Here is a 21539-nt window from a genome sequence, read left to right as displayed (position 1 = left end):
CTATCCTACATGCTATATTATGTTATACATGCTATGGGGCCTCTGTTATTCTTAGTGACAATCAATGACCTCTATACCAGACTTGAAGGTAATTGCATGTTGTATGCAGATGATACTTCCCTTATATCATGTAAAGCGACCCCCAAGAGCCTTATATCAAGTTCCTTTCCAAGAGCCTGTCAAACTCCTTGGTATAACCTTGACCCCTGTCTCAATTGGAAAGACCACATAAGCCAATTCTGTACTAGACTAAGTAGAGTAGTGCATCTTTTAAGACGTCTAAGTGACCAATTGCCACAAAGTACCCTTAGAATGCCCTTCTTTGCATTTTCCAACCTCACATATCCTATGGGTTAATTTTGTGGGGCCACTCACCCAATGTCGAAAAGATCCTGCGACTGCAAAAGAAGGCAGTAAGGATTCTCTGTCATGCTCACTATAAAGAACACAGTAAGCCCTTGTTTAAGAGACAAAGAATTCTAACTGTAGTTGTAAATATGTATATATTCCAATGCCTTGTTAGTATTAAGAACAGCATGAATGATTTACCTGTAACCAGTTCAGTGCACAATCATGACACTAGGTTTAGTGCGAAGCTTTTTATTCCTAGGTCCAACACTGATAAAAGAGCTAGGTCATACCCTGTTTCAGGAATAAAACTGTTCAATCACCTTCTTGGTCATGTGAGAAATCTGGAAAGAAAGAACTTCCAAACCGCAATATTAGACTGGCTGATTGAAAATCCTTTTTTTCAAATTTAAAGAGTTTTTTGACACTGTAGTTAGTTAAGTAAGTTTTCCTCTGAACAGCCTGTTACCTGTTTTTGCAAAGTGCATGCATTTTACATGAACTGCATTGGTTTCCTTTGTATCATTTTGTGCATGGTCTTGAACATTTTTTTTTCACATGGTTAGTTTTGATCGATTTTTGCTTGGTTTGATTTTTAACTCTCGATATTTATTTTATTTTATGCTTGTACATTATGCTTGTACACTGATGACATAGTCTGTAACAATGTTGTTGATTGGCCAAATAAAATCATTGTATTCATTGTATCATTTGGGCACTCTTATTGGCATTCCCTCTCTATAAGATCTCCGACTCCGATACATTCCAAAAAAACTTGACAGTAATTTAGTGAATTTTTCAAATCAAGTAACTGATATCATTAACTAATATATACCTATATATTCAATGCTGATAGCTTTCTTTTTTGCCAGTAGTTTTGTTAGCTCAGTGGTTTTGTGCATGGTTTGATTTTTTTTGTTTTTGCCTTTAGTCTTTGTGCATGGCTTGCTTTTGGTTTTGTTTGCTGTGTGTTTTTTTTGTTTCTTTAAAACCTGTGGTGTATAATTACAATTTTGTTATTGTATTGACGATGCCCATTGCATATACTTGCTTAACCATGGCCACCTTTAATTGCTTAACAGAAAAAATTGCAATTTTCGTTCTATATAAATCTCTTGCTCCGATTATATACAAAAGTTTTTTTTAGTTTTCATAGCCTAACTTCTACCTTAAGGCTTCATACAATGAAACGAACCCTAACTAATAATACTGTAACAGAAAAATAGAAGACCGGACGAACCAATAAAAAAAATCAGTAAATAAATAAGTTCAGTTTTGTCTGTTTCTGTTACTGTTTAGGGTTAGGTTAGAACTTAGATTAGGTTATGTTATGTTTATTTATTTGACTAAATAAACTAACTAAGTGATATTCTCGTGATGTGCTTTTACTATCACAAATCGTGCTATTGCGACTGTGTTTAGGTTTGTTTCGCTCAGAAACAATCAGTTGTTACTGTATTAATTCTTGATTTATCATCACTAGCCTATATTTTTATGAACGGTTCAGGTTAACACATCCATTATGTTCATGTAATTAGTAATTTTTAGGTGTTAACAATGCTATTTAGAAACTATTTGAGACATTTTGGGCTCAATCACTGTGCTTATAAAAGGATAGGCCTAGGCCTAGTCTCTAATTTAAACGAATCAGCTCAGACTTCAAATGAAGTTGAGTCATCATATGAGGAATCTGACAGCTTAGAAAACCCTCAGCCAGTCAAATTAAGCCCCAAGCAAAAGCATATCAATAAAATTAATACTTTTTATAATGCCTACCCACATTTAACCCCTTTTAAAAACTTTCTCCCAGCATCATACCTCTTTCAGAAACCTGCAATGAAAGATAAATTAAGAATTTTCCTAATTGACAAAGAAGTTGCATGTAAGTAGCCTATAACTTATCCATAACTTGGGTTATATTCTTAGTACTAACTTACCCTAGTATGATTCTATTAAGTTAGTGATGAGCATCGATAGTTGATGTTTTTTAAACATCAATGTTTTTCTAACAACGTTTGACGTTTTTACATCGATGGTAGGTTACCGATGTTTGTAACCAAGTACCCATTGAAATAGGTAGGCCTAATCGATCTCTCTCAGACCAAACTGCTAGGGCATAAAGTATCAAACAGCAGAAATTATGAAGTAATAAGTTCCAATAACTTTTATAGGCTATAGTAATACCAGAAACAAAAGAACCCTGGGCCGTTTCGAGCCGCGCAGGTTTAAAGGGTAAGCCACACCTACCGGCGCGAACCACGTGATCTTTTTGTTTCTGCGCAGGTTGTTTTGTTCGTGGTATGTCTATTGCGAGTCCCATGCCTCACTTTAAGTTTAAGTTCCCTAAAAGTATTCACTCGCTTAGCTTAGTCAAGAGGTGTTAGGTTAATGAGACATAAGACTGCTTAAGGGTGTTACTCAACGTGTAATGAACAAAAATTTAAATTTAGAAAAACAACAAAAGTTACTAAGTGATACAACAGCAAAAGAAAACTTCGAAAAGGCAAAAATCAACAATAATAAGATAAATTAATGTACACCGTTAAATTTACAAGAAAAGAAAATCAATTGAAAATTTAAAAGAATTAGTTACTGACAAATTACATGACTTGTATGTTTGACAAAACTTTTGTTAGCCTATATATTTTATTCTTTTTACATACTGTTAATTGTCCCAGAAGCACACGCACCGGTACACGCACTCCCAAACTCCCGATCTTCTTTCTCCGGTGGCCCGTGGTGATCTCCCCGACGTTTTCCTTCAGATCCTCTAGCTCCAAGAGTCTTGACCCCTCCATCTTCTTCATTAGCCCTTCTCATTGGCTGATTACTGATAGGGTGTGTGGCTTATAGGTTAACGGTGTTTCTTGGAAGTCAGCCCTACCGGTCATCGCCTAGCTCACATCAGCTGGGAAAGGAATTTGTAAATCGATGCTCATGCTACTGTTCAACTCTGTTCACACCAACTGGTCGACTAAGTGTAATGTGAACAGAGTGTCTGAATAGATGAGCACCGTGGGCACGGGGTTAATCCCCTTTCTTACACTATACATGTTGCTTCATATCTTTTTTGCACACTTAAGTTAAATCCATATTGGTATCCCACAATTTTATATTAGTAACTTATGTTACGTGTTACCAATTTTGAGGAATGGTTCTTTTTTAAGGTTCACTCAAGTTTATTCTATAGGCCTAACTTACGGTTATGTTGTTTGTCCAGGTGATATTATGAAGAAGCTTCAGGCACATCTTGAAACCTACAGTGGACATGTCATTGAAATTGGTGCTGGAGCAGGGGTTCTTACTGAAGAATTGTTAAAAACCCAGTTACAAAATTTGAGAATTTATGAACCAGATTCTGACCTTTATGACCACCTAAAGGTAACTTAACTTAGTAAGTGAAAAATTCAGGTGTTTATCTGATAAGGCTGTTAAGATAGTAGGCCCTAAGTCACTATCAAATCATAGGCCCTAAATAGATACAAAATGGTGAATTCCATTTAGTAATAGCTCTTGTTATTTTACCTCACCGTGAATTAACACATTTCTAGATCATTCGCTACCAATTGTCATGTATATGCGACACTGCGGTCATTGCCACGGACCGAGGTTTACACTTTAATATTACACTTAGACCGGGTGTAGGTAACAGTACACACAGACCACGGGCAAGTGATGAAGCAAAGTAAAATAGCCTAACTTACCCTCGCCACAGCAAACCTGCAAACTAATTTACCTGGTTGGATTTCTACTCAAATATTCCCTTAAAATTGTCAGATTTATTGGCAATTATTTAATATTATTTATATCTACAGTTTTTTTCACGCTGAATCCAAAAATGCAATCAGTTTTTGTCGGAGAGTGGCCGTAAAACGAAGGTTAAAATTACGAATCAAATCGATCCCAGGTTCAGGTCTTACTATGAGTGCTACGGTAATAGCTTATTCCCTAAATGGGAAATTCACTATAAAAACTAACATATTAGCTATCAAAGTACTGCAGTAGGCCAACTGTAGTTTTCTTTATGGTGAAACTCTGCTTTCTATTTTGATCAGCTCAATTTGATTATTGTTTCAGAAACTGATAGAGCTCCACAAAAGCAGTGCAAGATTAATAAAGGCAGACTTACAACACCTTGGAAATATCATAAAATCAGATGCCCTAACCAACGGGGATAAGATGAGAATGATATTTGATGGTTTGCCATCTTTGAATTGGGAAGATGGTAAGTTTTATGATTTTTCGATCAAGTAAGCCACTTTAAAATACTAACACAATTTTACCAATGAATAGGCTTTCCTTAGAAACTATTAGAAGAGCACATGGTCCTAGAACAGCCTCAGTCCGGTGGGGTTTCGGCTCCCTGGACTGAAACATCACGAAACTAACTAAGCCATCATCAAAAATTGTATAAAAAATAACGAACAAAGTAAAAACATGATTAACTTACTGTTGGTGTAAAAAATAAGACAAACCAATACCGGTACGGTACCCGTTTACTCAGCCTCAGGTTTCCGTTTGAATTCCAACAAAGATAGGCCTATGAGAGTAGAAGAGAAGTTTGCATTTGCAAATTTTATATTTATAAGGATTTACAAAATACAGTAAAGCAAAGGTGCCCAATGCCCAGCATTACAAAGAAAATTCAATTCTACCTTAAGCCCTTGGCACTACAGATCTTCCAAGTAAAAACATGAGCAGCAAATTAAATTGTTTCGATGTTGTCTGCAACAGTGTACAGGTCACACTACATGGAAATAGTAGGTAGCCTAAACCATTTTTGGTTCTGGATTGTCTGTAGAAATATTGTCAGATAATCAAGGATCGGTTAATCGTGAGTATACTGTGCTGATCAATCGTGAGTATACTGTATTGATCAATCGTGAGTATACTGTACTGATCAATCGTGAGTAGTACTGATCAATCGTGAGTATACTGTACTGATCAATCGTGAGTATACTGTACTGATCAATCGTGAGTATACTGTACTGATCAATCGTGAGTATACTTTACTGATCAATCGTGAGTATACTGTACTGATCAATCGTGAGTATACTGTATTGATCCAATTCATGGTCAGTAAATCACTGTGAAACATTTTACAACGCCTGAAGAGCTACTTCAGTGCCAAGAGGCTCTGAATCCAATTTGACGGGTACAAGAATAACTACTGTATGTACAGTAGGTATTGAAAAAAACGAACATGACGTACTTCATAATCTTTTCAAATATCTTCCAAATCTATATATTTAATACGCGACATGAAACTTTGTGAACAATAAGGCTTTTTTGTTTTAAGATTTAACCCCACATATTATATACCAAAATGCTCGTCTAGGTGTGTAGATGTGCAAACTGGCTTTAGATTTTCGAAATATATCTTTTTAAGGGCGTGGGCTGCCCTCAAAGTTCCTTCCATAAGGATAACATTGTGATTGATTGAATGTTATTATATTCTGAAACAGATGTCAATATAGCCTATAAGTTTAAAAAATCCCAGCTGTTTTGTTTGGTTTTGAAATGTAAACATTTTGCATGTTTTTTTTTAATAATTAGAAACCCGGCAAAGGAATGTTACCTATAGGACACGACGGGAGAAAAGTTTTACATTTTATTTTCGTTTAAACATGCCAAGGACCCGACGACAAAGAAATATTGACACGGTGCAAATACTCAAAAAATGCAAAACGTATAAGGACCCCAGACGAGGAGCTAGAACGGTTAGTGGCAACGTGTACTTACAAAATTACACTGACAAATACGAGAATTCAACTGCATTCACTTGGCGAGATGGCATTAAAATGTCAGAAATGTGGTGCGTTACATTTTGAAGAAGAACAAAGAGGACGAGGCGAAGGATTTTCATCCTGCTGCCATAAAGGAAAAGTGAATCTACCTCCATACCGAGAAAGCTATTATGTCCAGAGCCTACTTAATGGAGCAAATCATTTGAGCAGAAACTACAAAGAGAACATTAGATCATACAACTCTGCGCTCGCAATGGTCAGCACTCGAGCAAAAATTAAAGAACATAACGGTGGAGGGCCTTTCATGTATAAGGTGCACCACACAATTTATCACTCAATTGGCACCTTTCAACCGTCAGAAGGGGAGCATCCCACATATGCCCAAATTTATATCTACGACGTCGAAACCGCTGTTCAAGAAAGAATTCTAAACAAAGCTAATGGCTCTTGCAGCACTGAACTCATGCACATTTTGACACAACATTTGGTTGATGTTGATCCATACTCGCAAGTTTTCAGCATGATGAGCTCCGTCCTGCAAAATACTCCTACTGAACAGCAAAAAGAACTTAGAATGCATAAAGCCAACGATCGAGCTCAAGACCAACGTCGATACAACGACGCAACTTCTAACGACATTGCTATAATATCCTAATTTATTATTCGTGCGAATTCGCGCAGGTTCACCTAGTACTAATATAATGAATGAGATTGTCCTATATATAACATATTGCATGTATCCATTTCAGTTTTCAAACATAGGAATGTTTGCTAATTTCAAGCACAATGGAAATTCAATTCACCTTCTGAAATATTGCTATTAAATAAAAATAAAGGAACTGGTGTCACGTGTTTTGAAATATTTTTAAAGCAATTAAAACTTAAAAGCACTCAATGTCCTGGGGTGTGTTATTTTATTATTCTTTAAATCTTTGATAAAAACTTAAAACTAAAAAACCTTACTATCCTCTCTAAAAACCCTTAACACATTCACTGCCTTAACACGTTCACTGCGGAGCGGTCGAAATCGAGCGGTGCCGACTGCGTGCCAGGTGCTGTGCAGTCGTAATTGACAGTGTGAGCTCAGCTATTTACGCGGAACGTTATGATCGTTACCGGCCTGTAGCTTAGAGTGCAAGCTTTATTTTGGTGTAGGTTAGTACTTAAATTTCCCGTAAAATCCTTTCTGGCAATGCTTTTTTCCCGGTTTCGGGGATTTTCTCTCTTCAAGCCACATTAGCTGCTACCCTTAGGTGTTTCATTAAACTACATCCACTCTCGGGGTAACGCAGTACAATCACTGCTGCTCTTTTGGGATTTGTCAGACTGAAATATTTGAATGCCAATTGCGTTTGCTGATTCGGTTCGCCCTGGCGAGCGCCTGTTTCATATGTGCCGCAGTGATCGTGTTAAAATTAACAACATGATTTATAATTAGGCTATAGCATATTACATGTAAATTATATAAATCTACTTATATCAATATTTTTGTTTGATTTTAGAACCTGCTGTGAAGGTAATTGGAGCAATGCCTAATGAAAGGTTCATAGCACATATCATGCTTTCCATAACTCTGCAGACCGGGCTGTGTCAGCTTGGAAGGCCAGAGCTGTTTCTAATGTTTCCTGCTGATATATATGAGGTAAATACATGTATTTTCGGTACTTTTGTATTATACGGAGCCCGCTTATTTTACAGTGCTCTGCGGCGGTTAAGTTAGGTTGGGTTGTCATACATATGTTTGTAGGACTTTCCTCGTTTCTTTATGAATCAAACGATACCATATGAGTCATAGAAAGTTTATGATAACCAAACCTAACCGCCGCAGCGCGTTGTATTAGGGTGGCCTTTGATAATACGAAAGTACCGTATTTTATTAGTTGTCAAACAAAACTGAAAAAACATATGAACAAAAGTTTCTCGGAGACATTGTATATAAAGTAAAAAGTTCAAACATCACAACAGTTAGAACACTTTAGGGTGCGTTTTCCTCCAACTTCAGTAATCGCGCTGTGTGCTACGAGATTAAGCTAAATAAGTCAATAAGTCATTTATTGGGCCAAACTGACAATACTTGCATTAGCCAAGTCAATACAAGAAAAAATGAATTTAGTAGCCTACATCTTAATAACCAAAATTCCTTACTGAAAAACTATACAGGGTGAGTTTTAAATGAGTTCCCCCCCTACTTTTTCCTACATTTCTTAAGGTATCAACTCCGGACCACGTCAGATCATTGTAGAGTAGTAAGTACTTCATTTTGACTGGGTATAAATTTTTGGCCGCCATCTTGGATCCGCCATATTGGATACAAAGTTTTTTTTTCAAATGTAAAGGTAGGGTTGTGACCCATTATTCCAAACTAGAATTTTACGCTGATTACAATGCCACAATTAGTTTTTTAAAATCTTGATCCGTTTTAAAGTTATAAGAACTTTTTATAACTTTATTTTTAGCCCATTTTAACATTGTGCATTTACAAACTAAGACCATCATCTCAAAATAGTGCTAGATAAAGATAAGTATACACCACCTTTCATTGTCGACCTATTTTCACTTTGTTATGACGGATGTATTTTTTTCGGCCGCCATCTTGGATCCACCATTATGAAATGTGACAAATTAATTTAAATATGAAGGTGGTGTTGTGACCCATCATTTTCAACTACCTTTTTATGCTGAACTCATTGCCACAATCTGTTTTTGGTTATCAAGCTTTCTTGATGAAATATTAAAATTATCTTTTTTAAAATTTCAATAATTCAAAAACCAAACATGCAAATGAAAAACTGATTGCGGCATTGAGTTCAGCATAAAAAAGTAGTTCAAAATAATGGGTCACAACACCACTTTCATATTTAAATTAATTTGTCACATTTCAAAATGGCGGATCCAAGATGGCGGCTGAAAAAATACATCCGTCATAACCAAGTGAAAATAGGTCGACAATGAATGGTGGTGTATACTTATCTTTATCTAGTACTATTTTGAGATTATGGTCTTAGTTTGTAAATGCACAATGTTAAAATGGGCTAAAAATTAAGTTATAAAAAGTCCTTATAACTTTAGAACGGATCAAGATTTTTTAAAACAAATTGCGGCATTGTAATCAGCGTAAAACTCTAGTTTGGAATAATGCGTCACAACCCTACCTTTACATTTGAAAAAAAACTTTGTATACAATATGGTGGATCCAAGATGGCGGCCAAAGATTTATACCCAGTTAAAATGAAGTACTTACTACTCTAAAATGATCTGACGTGGTCCGGAGTTGATATCTTAAGAAATGTAGAAAAAAGTAGGGGGGGAACTCATTTAAAAATCACCCTGTATAACTAAATAACTATACATGCGCACATGACTTTAGGAATGACCACTAAAGTAGGTATTCACGGACGCTGTAAAATTATCTGTCTAACAACATGGACTTTAGACCTGTTCTTAACTTTTTTAGATCTTGTTCGGCCTTCAGTTGAGGTGGAAGACTATTAAATAGTTCTATGGAATTGTAATGAAAGTTTCTTTGGATGAAAGAAGTGGAATGCCGGGGAATTGGTAGATTTAAAGAAATGCGCAATGGATACCTGGAATTTGTTTCAGATGAGAAAAAGGAAGTACTATTTTTGCTATGGAAAGATAGAGTTAAAGAAGATAGCGTTAAAGAACGCAGCGTTGTTAAGGAACGGCATGATTATAAAGTATGGCACAATTTGCGGTTCCTACGGTAGTATTCTGCTGAGGATTGAAGAAAGAGGTGCCTGTCTTACTTTCATGTTATTGGTCAAAAAAGAAAAGATGGACGAAGATGTAAACATAGCCCTAGCTCTACTGCCCAACAGACAAAAATCCTGTAATGAACTGTTTGAATCTCTGAAGAGCCATGAGGGTGCTTTATTGAAAATTCTTGTTGATGGCGATGGCACCTGATGGATGAAGAAATAAAATTTAAGGAATACTTTAGGTTAACTAAAGATAATTTTAGCAAATTACCCACATAGAAATAAGCCATTACCTTTGGTCTCCTGGGACCGATTAACTTTTACGTTTTTCCGTAATCTAGCAAGATAATTTGAGTGAAACATGACCCATGAAAAATGAGCAAGAAATTAAATTTGCAATAAATGTGTAAACCATGTTTATTCCAATTAATTTGCGAACCAGCATGGGGGTTTTTTTAGGGGTAATGCTATTTAAATAGGTACCCTAATAGATATCACATTTTCAAGGAGATATTTTAGTAAAAATCTAATCAGGCAAGAAATGGAAATCTGCTAGTCTGTAGGTTTGCTGTGTTTATTTAAATTCAGGATGGCTCATTTTTCACAGAACTTCAAACTCTGACACACAGTCTGTTAACAAACAGTCGTCATCAACGGTACTCGAACCAGTATTCTCCTCCATATTTCTTTTTTCTATTGTACAACAGCCCAATTTAGTGGTGTGGTTAATAACTGACTAGACTGCTCTCGAGGCAGTGCTCCAGGCCCACTTTTATAAATGGGCAGACTGGGCATATGCCCAGGGGCGCCGGAGGTTTGGGGGCGCCCACTAGGTGCCCCCCAACCACTGCCCGCCCGCACTAGGAAAAAAAGGGGGGTGCTTTGCCCAGGGCTCCACTGACCCTTAACGCGGCCCTGCAGTGCTCCCCAATCACGCTACACGCTTCGTGCTGCATGGTTTATAGTTAGTCGCGTACCACATAGCTAGAAAAACAGTCCCCAGTTGGTTTCAAAGGGATGGGTTTCTCCGGCCACGGCATGCTGTGTAACTGGCTTAACCATGTCGCTAGGTAAATGCCGCTTTAGTTTAAAAGATTTTGATTGGGACTCTGAAATTTTTGTAAATCTACTGAATTAGTACTAATGAGAGGATGGAATCAGACCTACTAACTACAAGGTATACATAGCTTCAGACCTACAAAAAAACCAAATTTATCTGTCTAAAACATCAATTTTACTAGTTAAGTATCAAGTAACAATTTGTCAGACTTGTGTTATTTTTAGAATGATTTTTGAGGTACTTGTTTTGGCTATGTTTACAGTAGTACAACACTGCTTACACTTAACAAAACTTCTCACCATTTGCAATGTCAAAATAAAAATCATAAAACAATAAAAGCAATATTTACAAGCAAAGAATGAATTAAATAAGAACGTCTTCGCAAAGAAAACTCAACAACACGCTGCTGTATTGCGTGTATTGCATTGACTTTCTGCAGGCGTTTTTTGTGCATGGATACTGACTCCCACATGAATCAAATTGTTTTTTGAACACCACTGAATGTATCGAATCGAATCAGAATTTTGATGCATTTTCGATGCATTGCACACCGCTACCTACCGGCACCGGAAGGATCCATCAAAATTGTTTTCAGCTGATCCATAAGGATGGTAAATCTACAAAGGGGAGGCTGGTATATTTTATCTAAGGTAACCTATAAGATACCCCACTGCAATAGTGCTGAGATAAATACGTAGGCTACCAAATGTGTAGAGTGAGCAAGTTGAAAGCTTGAGCTTGGAGCCTTGTTTAAGCTAAGCTTTTGTAGTCCAATCCATTGACGCTGTGTTGCGAGTGTAGCCCATCATGGGTTTTGTGGTGCAGTATGCTGTACTGCTAACCTACTGGTGCTTTTTGAAGTAGTTTGTCGAATCTCACCTGCGAGCGCTAGTGTCACACATAAATGGTGGTCACGCTGGCCGGCTGACGGTTACACGGTGTCTGAGCTGCACTGATGAGTGTAGCTGTGAGATCTTTCTACCTGCATGAGTTTGATGCCTGTACAAGTGCAATAAGCTTAATAATGTGAGTAGGCTAACCTTAATTAGACGGTGTCTGACTAAAGTGATAGTTGACGGCATTAGTGAGTTTAGTAGAGATAACACACAACACCTGTTTTGTGTCTTTTTTCACTGGAATTAGAGTAGGACATGGATTTTAATTTTTTGGCTTTTATTTATGTTAAATGTGGAGAAATGGTTTTGAAACTACTGGTCAAACTATATTGATAAGAGAATTGTTAAAAAATCCTGTGTCTATGTTTTCTGTTTGTGTTGCTAAAGGTAAAGCAAGGTAAGTACCGGTACAGTAAAACCTGACCAACTCAATAATCTGTGGACCCAGAGGTGGTCGAGTTTGGGGGTTGTCGAGCTATCCAGAACATTTATACTTTAAATTGGTTTTGTTTTAATAAATGAGTACATAACAGACTATTTTTTATACAAAATGGATTACTTACTTGTGCATTTTCACATATTTAGTAAACGATCTTCAAAGAAATGTTGAGTATTCAAAAATTAAAACTAAATGTTCTGAAAAATATGCTTTTTTGCGTTCACCCTGTCAGCTGTTGACTGACGAGTTACACAGACTTTCAAGTTACCGGGTGTCTAGTTAGTGAAGTTTTACTGAATGTTCATTATCTAAAATGATCATTTTTGGTAGTGTGACATACTTACTGTTCATTCTATTTAATTATACACATTTTCATAGAATAAAACAACCACTAAACTCAAACTGATATATAAACTAATGACATGGGTTTTGTTTTCTTTTGCAGAAGCTCACATCAAATCCAAGTAATCAGAAAAATTACAGAAGCAATTGTGTAGCATTTCAAGTCTTGTTTGACCATGAAGAGTTAGCTAGACTACCAGAGAAAGCATTTGTTCCTTGGTGTGCCAACCCAAGGTCAAAGAATAAATCAAAAGAGGTCAGTTGATCTAGCAAGTATAATTTGCTATGTTGCAGTTAGTAGTTGTTTTCTTTCATGAAACACCTTTGAAGAAACAATAAAACATTGGAAAAAAATAATCATACATATTATGATAATTGTACTTTGTACTACAATAGTTTCACAGTGTTGTTGAGTTTTACAAACTTGTCTTACTAACTTTAGTTAATTTTCATTTTAACTAATTAATTATGATATCTTTCCAGAACAAAGAAGCAAGTGACAATGTATGCCTGGTCAGAATAACACCCAAAAGAGACCTGTTACAAAGAATATCTCCAGATCTGCTCAGAAACTTTTTATATTTTGTGAAATTTATGATGCGTAAACAATCTGCCTCATTAATTGACCTAATGGAGTAAGTATGATTTATCATATCAGGCCTACTGGTACCTGGTGTCAACTGAAACATGGACTAAATAAGAGTTGTTAAAATACTACATAATTTAATAAAAAATGTGGCTTCTTTGTAGATAGTGTTTTATGATAACTTTTTTATGTTTTCTTCACTTTTAGGGCTGTAGTCAATCTGGAAAACCTCTCTTGCAGTACTAGCTCAAAAATCTTTTGTACTTATAAGTTACTGTGCGTAAATTAGCTATTTGAAATAACCTAGATCCTACCCTATACTCCCAAACTCTTAAAGCTAATCTGTATAAGATATTCGCTCTAGAAAATGCACTCAAAGAACATTAATAATAACAACTTACGTCAATCAATCCAGTATGTTTATGGAGGACGCACGTTTCGACCTTTAGGTCATCTTCTGCTCCGCTTTTTCACTAGGTTGTTACGTACTTAGTTGCATTGTTGGTGTAGCAACCGCGTCAAATAATTTACATTGTGAAACATAGTCAGACCACGTAAACATAAAAACACAAAACACGACATTGACGAATACGAAAACATTTGAAATACTATCACCGTGCGCACGGCTGAACGGGCTCGGGACTGCGGCGGCACTGACTTGTCCAGGCACCCTGCTTTGGACTTTGAACATGACGTCACTCACTCCTTGTATTATCCGTCAGTCGAATAATGGTGTCATATACAGGATTGGCGTCAGAATGAATTTTTTTTCATTTAAAATATTTTTGTTTAGCTTGAAGTCCTTGTATATGGCCATTTCCTCTATTCTGTCAAGCCGCTGTCCTTTCTTTTCCCTCGCTAAGATTTTCAAGTTACTACTTATATTTGTATAAGTGTGTCCCAGTTCATTTAAGTGCTCCGCATATTTTGATTTAATATTTGTTCCTGGCGTTCTGTTAATATTCTCAAGCTCTTTAACATGCTCTTTAAATCTCAGTTCAAAAGATCTGCCGGTCTGTCCTATATAAAATGCGTTACAATTATTACAATTAAGTTGGTATACACCTGAAGCTTTGTATTTATTTATATTGTTGGGTTTATTCGTGTTGCTTAAGATTTTCTGTAAATTGTTTTCTGATCTGAAAGATGTGGTGATATTTTGTTTTTTAAACGTTTTCTTGATAATGTGTTCAGTTTTCTTTGAATACCTAACAGATGCATACTTCTTGTTTGATTCTGATTGTGATAAATTAGGTGATATATATTTTGCCATGCGTTTATTATACATTCTGTCAATAAGAGCTGGACCATAACCATTTTGCTGGGCTATATATTTAATGGTATTCAATTCCTTCTGTTTGTCTGTGGTACTCATTGGAATGTTAATTAATCTATGTAACATGGAATTGAAAGCTGAGAGTTTGTGTGATAACGGATGATAAGAAGTTGCGTGGATTACTTGATCGGATTGTGTGGGCTTCCTGTATATTTTAAAATGGTGCTTATTGTTAACATTGGATATGGATAGATCTAAGTAATTTATGCTACCATTAGATTCGGTTTCTGATGTGAAGGATATATTGTTGTGTATGGAATTTAAATATTTTTCAAAGATAGCTGTTTGTCTCTTATTGCCCTTGTACAGACATAAAACATCGTCCACATACCTCCACCAATAGATAATTTTACTATTGTATTGATTGCCTGCGAGTATTTTATTATTTTCTAAATTATGAAGAAATATTTCGCTAAGAATTGCTGAAAGTGGTGAGCCCATTGCCAATCCCTCAGATTGTTCATAGTAATTGTCATTGAACACAAAATAGTTTTGCTGGACGATAATACTGGCCGCGGTAATCACTTCCTTTATCTCATTATCACTTAGTTTCCCCCCTTCTGTTAATCTCTCCTTCAAAATAGTTAATGTTTCTTCTACTGGGATACTAGTGTACAAACTTTTTATGTCATACGAAATCATTGTTGTACCTTGTGGTATGTTGATGTCTTTGATTTTGTCAACTAGGTCAAATGTGTTTTTTAAACTTTTGCTGTCCTGTAAAGTGATTGATTCTCTGATGATTTTGTCAGTTTTCTTTGCCAAAAAATAAGATGGGGCTTCTTTGAAATTGATAAGAGGTCGAATTGGGGTTCCGGCTTTGTGTACTTTTGGGAGGCCTGTTATCTTGGGGGCTTTTGGGTTTGTCACTTTGAGAAACCTTTTCGTGGATTCATTAAAAAGCTCTTTACTTTCATTAATAAATTTATTTACTTCCCTGGTATATTTAAGGGTAGGATCTTTGTTTAGCTTATTTATATCATTGTCATTAATAAAGTCCAAGACCCTTTTGTTGTAAGCATCTCTGTGTAAAACCACTGTTGTATTACCTTTGTCTGCTTTTACGATCAAAGCATTGTTATTTTCTAATTTATTTTTAATTGATTTGATGGTTTTGCGAATGTTGTCCTTATTTTGGGGGATGTTATGCATGTTGTTAACCTTATTAACTATATCATATCTAATTTGATTTCTTTTGTCATGCGATACATATTGGGTGGCACTTTCTACGTCAAGAAGAGAGCTGACAATGTTTTCTGTTTCATTTATGTTAACACAATATTTTAAACCTTTGTTTAATAGATCCTGTTCGTCTTTATCAAAACTTATATCAGTATTGTTTACAACTCTGGGGTAGAATTCATGGTCAGAAACAATTGTTTGTGTAGGTTTCTGAATGCTTAAAAGTTTATTTAATTTATTTCTCTGAGTATCTCGTTTTTTACTTATGATAGGTTCAATCCAATCATTGACCTTTTGTAAAAATGCAATCATGTTTTCATTGTTCAATGATTGTCCTATTTGTATGTGTAAGTTAAGCAATTTTTTATTTAACCTGTCTTTTTTAGAATAAAGTTGTTTTATTTCAGTTTTTAGCCAGGTTTTCTTAGCTACGGAGATTGCTAATTTGGCTGCAACTGTTTTGCAATTCGTCCGTATGTGGATGTAGTTGGGCGTAATGTCATTTTCCAGACAGAACTTGTTAAATCTTATGTTCTCAATGGTCTGATCTATTGCCAACCTAGTGTATCTATATTGGTTCATTGCTACCTCTGCTTGACAAGCCGAATTCATCATGATTGATTCGTAGCAAACGGATTGATGTTTAACTTAATAATAACAACTTACGTCAATCAATCCAGTATGTTTATGGAGGACGCACGTTTCGACCTTTAGGTCATCTTCTGCTCCGCTTTTTCACTAGGTTGTTACGTACTTAGTTGCATTGTTGGTGTAGCAACCGCGTCAAATAATTTACATTGTGAAACATAGTCAGACCACGTAAACATAAAAACACAAAACATGACATTGACGAATACGAAAACATTTGAAATACTATCACCGTGCGCACGGCTGAACGGGCTCGGGACTGCGGCGGCACTGACTTGTCCAGGCACCCTGCTTTGGACTTTGAACATGACGTCACTCACTCCTTGTATTATCCGTCAGTCGAATAATGGTGTCATATACAGGATTGGCGTCAGAATGAATTTTTTTTCATTTAAAATATTTTTGTTTAGCTTGAAGTCCTTGTATATGGCCATTTCCTCTATTCTGTCAAGCCGCTGTCCTTTCTTTTCCCTCGCTAAGATTTTCAAGTTACTACTTATATTTGTATAAGTGTGTCCCAGTTCATTTAAGTGCTCCGCATATTTTGATTTAATATTTGTTCCTGGCGTTCTGTTAATATTCTCAAGCTCTTTAACATGCTCTTTAAATCTCAGTTCAAAAGATCTGCCGGTCTGTCCTATATAAAATGCGTTACAATCATTACAATTAAGTTGGTATACACCTGAAGCTTTGTATTTATTTATATTGTTGGGTTTATTCTTATTTTTTGGCAAAGAAAATTGACAAAATCATCAGAGAATCAATCACTTTACAGGACAGCAAAAGTTTAAAAAACACATTTGACCTAGTTGACAAAATCAAAGACATCAAAATACCACAAGGTACAACAATGATTTCGTATGACATAAAAAGTTTGTACACTAGTATCCCAGTAGAAGAAACATTAACTATTTTGAAGGAGAGATTAACAGAAGGGGGGAAACTAAGTGATAATGAGATAAAGGAAGTGATTACCGCGGCCAGTATTATCGTCCAGCAAAACTATTTTGTGTTCAATGACAATTACTATGAACAATCTGAGGGATTGGCAATGGGCTCACCACTTTCAGCAATTCTTAGCGAAATATTTCTTCATAATTTAGAAAATAATAAAATACTCGCAGGCAATCAATACAATAGTAAAATTATCTATTGGTGGAGGTATGTGGACGATGTTTTATGTCTGTTCAAGGGCAATAAGAGACAAACAGCTATCTTTGAAAAATATTTAAATTCCATACACAACAATATATCCTTCACATCAGAAACCGAATCTAATGGTAGCATAAATTACTTAGATCTATCCATATCCAATGTTAACAATAAGCACCATTTTAAAATATACAGGAAGCCCACACAATCCGATCAAGTAATCCACGCAACTTCTTATCATCCGTTATCACACAAACTCTCAGCTTTCAATTCCATGTTACATAGATTAATTAACATTCCAATGAGTACCACAGACAAACAGAAGGAATTGAATACCATTAAATATATAGCCCAGCAAAATGGTTATGGTCCAGCTCTTATTGACAGAATGTATAATAAACGCATGGCAAAATATATATCACCTAATTTATCACAATCAGAATCAAACAAGAAGTATGCATCTGTTAGGTATTCAAAGAAAACTGAACACATTATCAAGAAAACGTTTAAAAAACAAAATATCACCACATCTTTCAGATCAGAAAACAATTTACAGAAAATCTTAAGCAACACGAATAAACCCAACAATATAAATAAATACAAAGCTTCAGGTATATACCAACTTAATTGTAATGATTGTAACGCATTTTATATAGGACAGACCGGCAGATCTTTTGAACTGAGATTTAAAGAGCATGTTAAAGAGCTTGAGAATATTAACAGAACGCCAGGAACAAATATTAAATCAAAATATGCGGAGCACTTAAATGAACTGGGACACACTTATACAAATATAAGTAGTAACTTGAAAATCTTAGCGAGGGAAAAGAAAGGACAGCGGCTTGACAGAATAGAGGAAATGGCCATATACAAGGACTTCAAGCTAAACAAAAATATTTTAAATGAAAAAATTCATTCTGACGCCAATCCTGTATATGACACCATTATTCGACTGACGGATAATACAAGGAGTGAGTGACGTCATGTTCAAAGTCCAAAGCAGGGTGCCTGGACAAGTCAGTGCCGCCGCAGTCCCGAGCCCGTTCAGCCGTGCGCACGGTGATAGTATTTCAAATGTTTTCGTATTCGTCAATGTTGTGTTTTGTGTTTTTATGTTTACGTGGTCTGACTATGTTTCACAATGTAAATTATTTGACGCGGTTGCTACACCAACAATGCAACTAAGTACGTAACAACCTAGTGAAAAAGCGGAGCAGAAGATGACCTAAAGGTCGAAACGTGCATCCTCCATAAACATACTGGATTGATTGACGTAAGTTGTTATTATTAAGTTAAACATCAATCCGTTTGCTACGAATCAATCATGATCAAAGAACATTGCTGTCTTAGTTAGAGCCTCATTATGCACGGCCACACGAGTGGCTCGTGACCGCGACTGCTCAGTCGCTTGGGGTGGCCACAGGTGTGATGAGGTCGCCCGTCTGAACAAATTTTATACAGACTTGTAGTTTCTCAGTGTAAATGGTGAAGTAGTCAAGCAAAGAAGATGAACTATTTGTCCTACTTTTACTTAAACGTCGTAAACTAAGGTGAAACAAAAGTATTGGATTGGAGTCCATCCGTTACTAAGAGAAAGACTTTCAAAAGGAGTATTTTTGACACTTTATGATGATCTCAGAGAGGATAACAAGATGTTTTTTTTTATTGTCAAAAAACATTCTTTTGATGAACTTTTAGAAAAATAGACGGTGACTTATGGGTAACACACAAGAATACTTACCTTAAAGCCTTAAAGTAAATATAATAGTTTTGTCATTAATATAAATATTATAACAATTATACAATAATACTATAGTATGTTAAATATAATAAAAATAAGAAAATTTTGGCACAAAACTCGTAACTGCGGCGAGTGGGAGATGCGCTGAGACCCACGACTGTGGCGGCCTGTAATAAGCAGCATATGAGAACATTGCATGCTGGTGGCGCGACAGTCGCTTGACCAATGGCGAGGGTCAAGCGACTACAGTCCATACCTAAGCTCCATATGATTACATGGCCCGCTAAATGTGGTCTTTGGGCAGTCGCGGTGGGGAGCCACTCGTGTGGCCGCGCATAATAAGGCTCTTAGATGATTGACTTTTCACTATAGTCTCTAGAGAAAAAACTAAATATGGTATTTGTGTTGAGAATAAACCAAGCCAAAATGTTATTTTAACCGCATGCAAAAAATATTATAAAATACCAACTATTTTTTTGATGGAATGCTGTGTTTTTATTTTGCATTATTAAGTCAAGTATTGGTCATAGTTATCTTTAAAGTCCTATTCTGAAGCTTCATGACATATTTCTGTGCCTTCATAGGAAAAGGTTACCGGTACTTGAAAAATACAATTTTATGTGTGTTGTTATTCTAAAGTATTTTTAGGATTTTGAAAGGGAAAGATTCAAACCCTTCTCATTATATATTCATTCTCATGGTACTTGTTATTTTTACCATGCAAGTAGATCTAGTTCTAACACTAAATTATAATCTGTTCTAGAAGGTGGGTGCCGGGTTGTGGAGTTCGCCTCATTACAAGAGGTTACACTATATATACCGATTGTGGCTCCCTCACTCCAGATGAATATCTGGAGATCTTCTTAGAATTTACATCATGGCCAGAATTTAGTTCTTCTTCTTTTATCCTGTCGGCAGAAAGTTTTTTGGGAGGACTTTTACAGAACGATCTTCAAGAAGAACTATTTTCAGATGCAAAATTCAGCAGACTATTTCACAGAGAAACCAATGTGCCTGAGGAGGAAGAAGAAGTTTTTGACAACAATGCTAACTTAGAACTTAGAGACAAAAGTATAAATACTGATATCCAAGGTGGCTAGTAAAATATGCACATACTATGGATAGCATTTGAATTGTACCCCATAGTTCCTCATACACAATTAGACTAGAAGTAAATTATTTTTTGATCGGGCATTGGACAGTCAGAAAAAAATATTCCTTAAGTAATTTTTAGATAAATATGTTCAAGACCAGAGCTTGGGCAGTATCTTCATAAATTTAAAAATCTTATTTATTTTGGATTTATACAAAAAAGACAAAATATTTAAATGTGACTGATTTAGTGGACTGTTGTCAAGTGAATATTGAACGATCAACGTCAAGTGCACCTTTAAAAAAACATGTTTTTTTTATCAAATATATGTTACCGTTAATCCTCTGGTGATAGTGACTAATGGAGAAAAGCAGGATTGGCTGGGCTTTGATGTCATTTGCAAGTGATGTCATTTCATTGCCAAAATGTTTTGGTTTTCAAATGTTTCAGATTATGCATTTAAACGAATTAATTCAAAAAATCCAGTTTGTTCTGCACACATAATTGTAAGTAAAAATAACATTGTTTAATCTCTTTCAAACGATCTTTTACAGGCATAATTCATAATCGTAATTAATTTTTCTGGTAGTAATCAGTCTCAGTTGGGCTTGCGTTGAAAGGTCTATTTTGTATTCAAGGATTATAAAATGTTCTTTATGTAAGTATCTTCTTCGGCCCAATTTTAAAATTTTTCTCATTTCATCCATATATAAATCGCAAGTCACACCCCCATAAACCATGTACTTAAAATGTTTTTTGTGACGAGAAACCTTCTGCAAAACTTCCATAAATTGCCCTTTAAGGTCGTAATTCCTTTTTAAAGGGAACTTTCCATATACCTAATATTACAAATATCTCAGCTGTACTTATTAGTTATTTGTATGTTATTTTTTTCAATTTATTTACCTTATGAAAATCAGGTGTGATATTTTGTTTGTATTACTGTATTCTGTTTTGTTTATTTCAGCTTAACTTAACCAATCAATAGTTGTATTAATACTTATGAAGTCAAACGGGGTGAAGCCCGTGAGTAACAGCTAGTTGTAAAATAGTACGGGATCTAAATGTCACGATCCCAAAAAGGGGTTCGTTCGTAGTTGACTGTTTAAATCAAACTGAAAAACACCATACGAAGTGTCAGTCATTAGTCCTACTTAGAAGTGTCATTAACCTTCCGGGTGTCATGTCACATTTTTGTTAATGTCACGCAAATTTTGGCACTTTTGCGGAGTTTTACTAATAACTCATTT

At 35.7% G+C, this 21539-nt stretch overlaps 1 protein-coding gene across 1 annotated transcript; it reads left to right on the top strand.

Annotated features, from left to right (window-relative positions):
- Positions 1-1644: 1644 nt before the first annotated feature.
- On the top strand, positions 1645-20762 carry LOC128983013 (dimethyladenosine transferase 2, mitochondrial). The gene is made up of 7 exons (XM_054402135.1): positions 1645-2230; positions 3569-3729; positions 4426-4573; positions 7598-7737; positions 12655-12807; positions 13035-13186; positions 19960-20762. The coding sequence occupies exons 1-7, from the start codon at positions 1906-1908 to the stop codon at positions 20294-20296; spliced, it is 1416 nt and encodes a 471-aa protein (XP_054258110.1). The 5' UTR covers positions 1645-1905; the 3' UTR covers positions 20297-20762.
- Positions 20763-21539: the final 777 nt, after the last annotated feature.

Source organism: Macrosteles quadrilineatus, unplaced genomic scaffold, assembly GCF_028750875.1.
Source record: "Macrosteles quadrilineatus isolate MER2022 unplaced genomic scaffold, UCM_ALF_1.0 Scaffold_1__1_contigs__length_201487025, whole genome shotgun sequence".
In the NCBI taxonomy this organism is placed as follows: domain Eukaryota; kingdom Metazoa; phylum Arthropoda; class Insecta; order Hemiptera; family Cicadellidae; genus Macrosteles; species Macrosteles quadrilineatus.
The sequence above is the reverse complement of the archived record's forward strand: the minus strand, read 5'-3'. Positions and strand labels throughout refer to the sequence as shown.

What these genes read in the sequence shown, in the direction of transcription:
- LOC128983013 (XM_054402135.1), top strand. Translation starts at nt 1,906, where the DNA reads ATGCTATTTAGAAACTATTTGAGACATTTTGGGCTCAATCACTGTGCT. An exon ending in AATTGACAAAGAAGTTGCAT is followed by an intron (nt 2,231 to 3,568) that starts GTAAGTAGCCTA and finishes TTGTTTGTCCAG; the next exon opens with GTGATATTATGAAGAAGCTT. An exon ending in ATCTTTGAATTGGGAAGATG is followed by an intron (nt 4,574 to 7,597) that starts GTAAGTTTTATG and finishes GTTTGATTTTAG; the next exon opens with AACCTGCTGTGAAGGTAATT.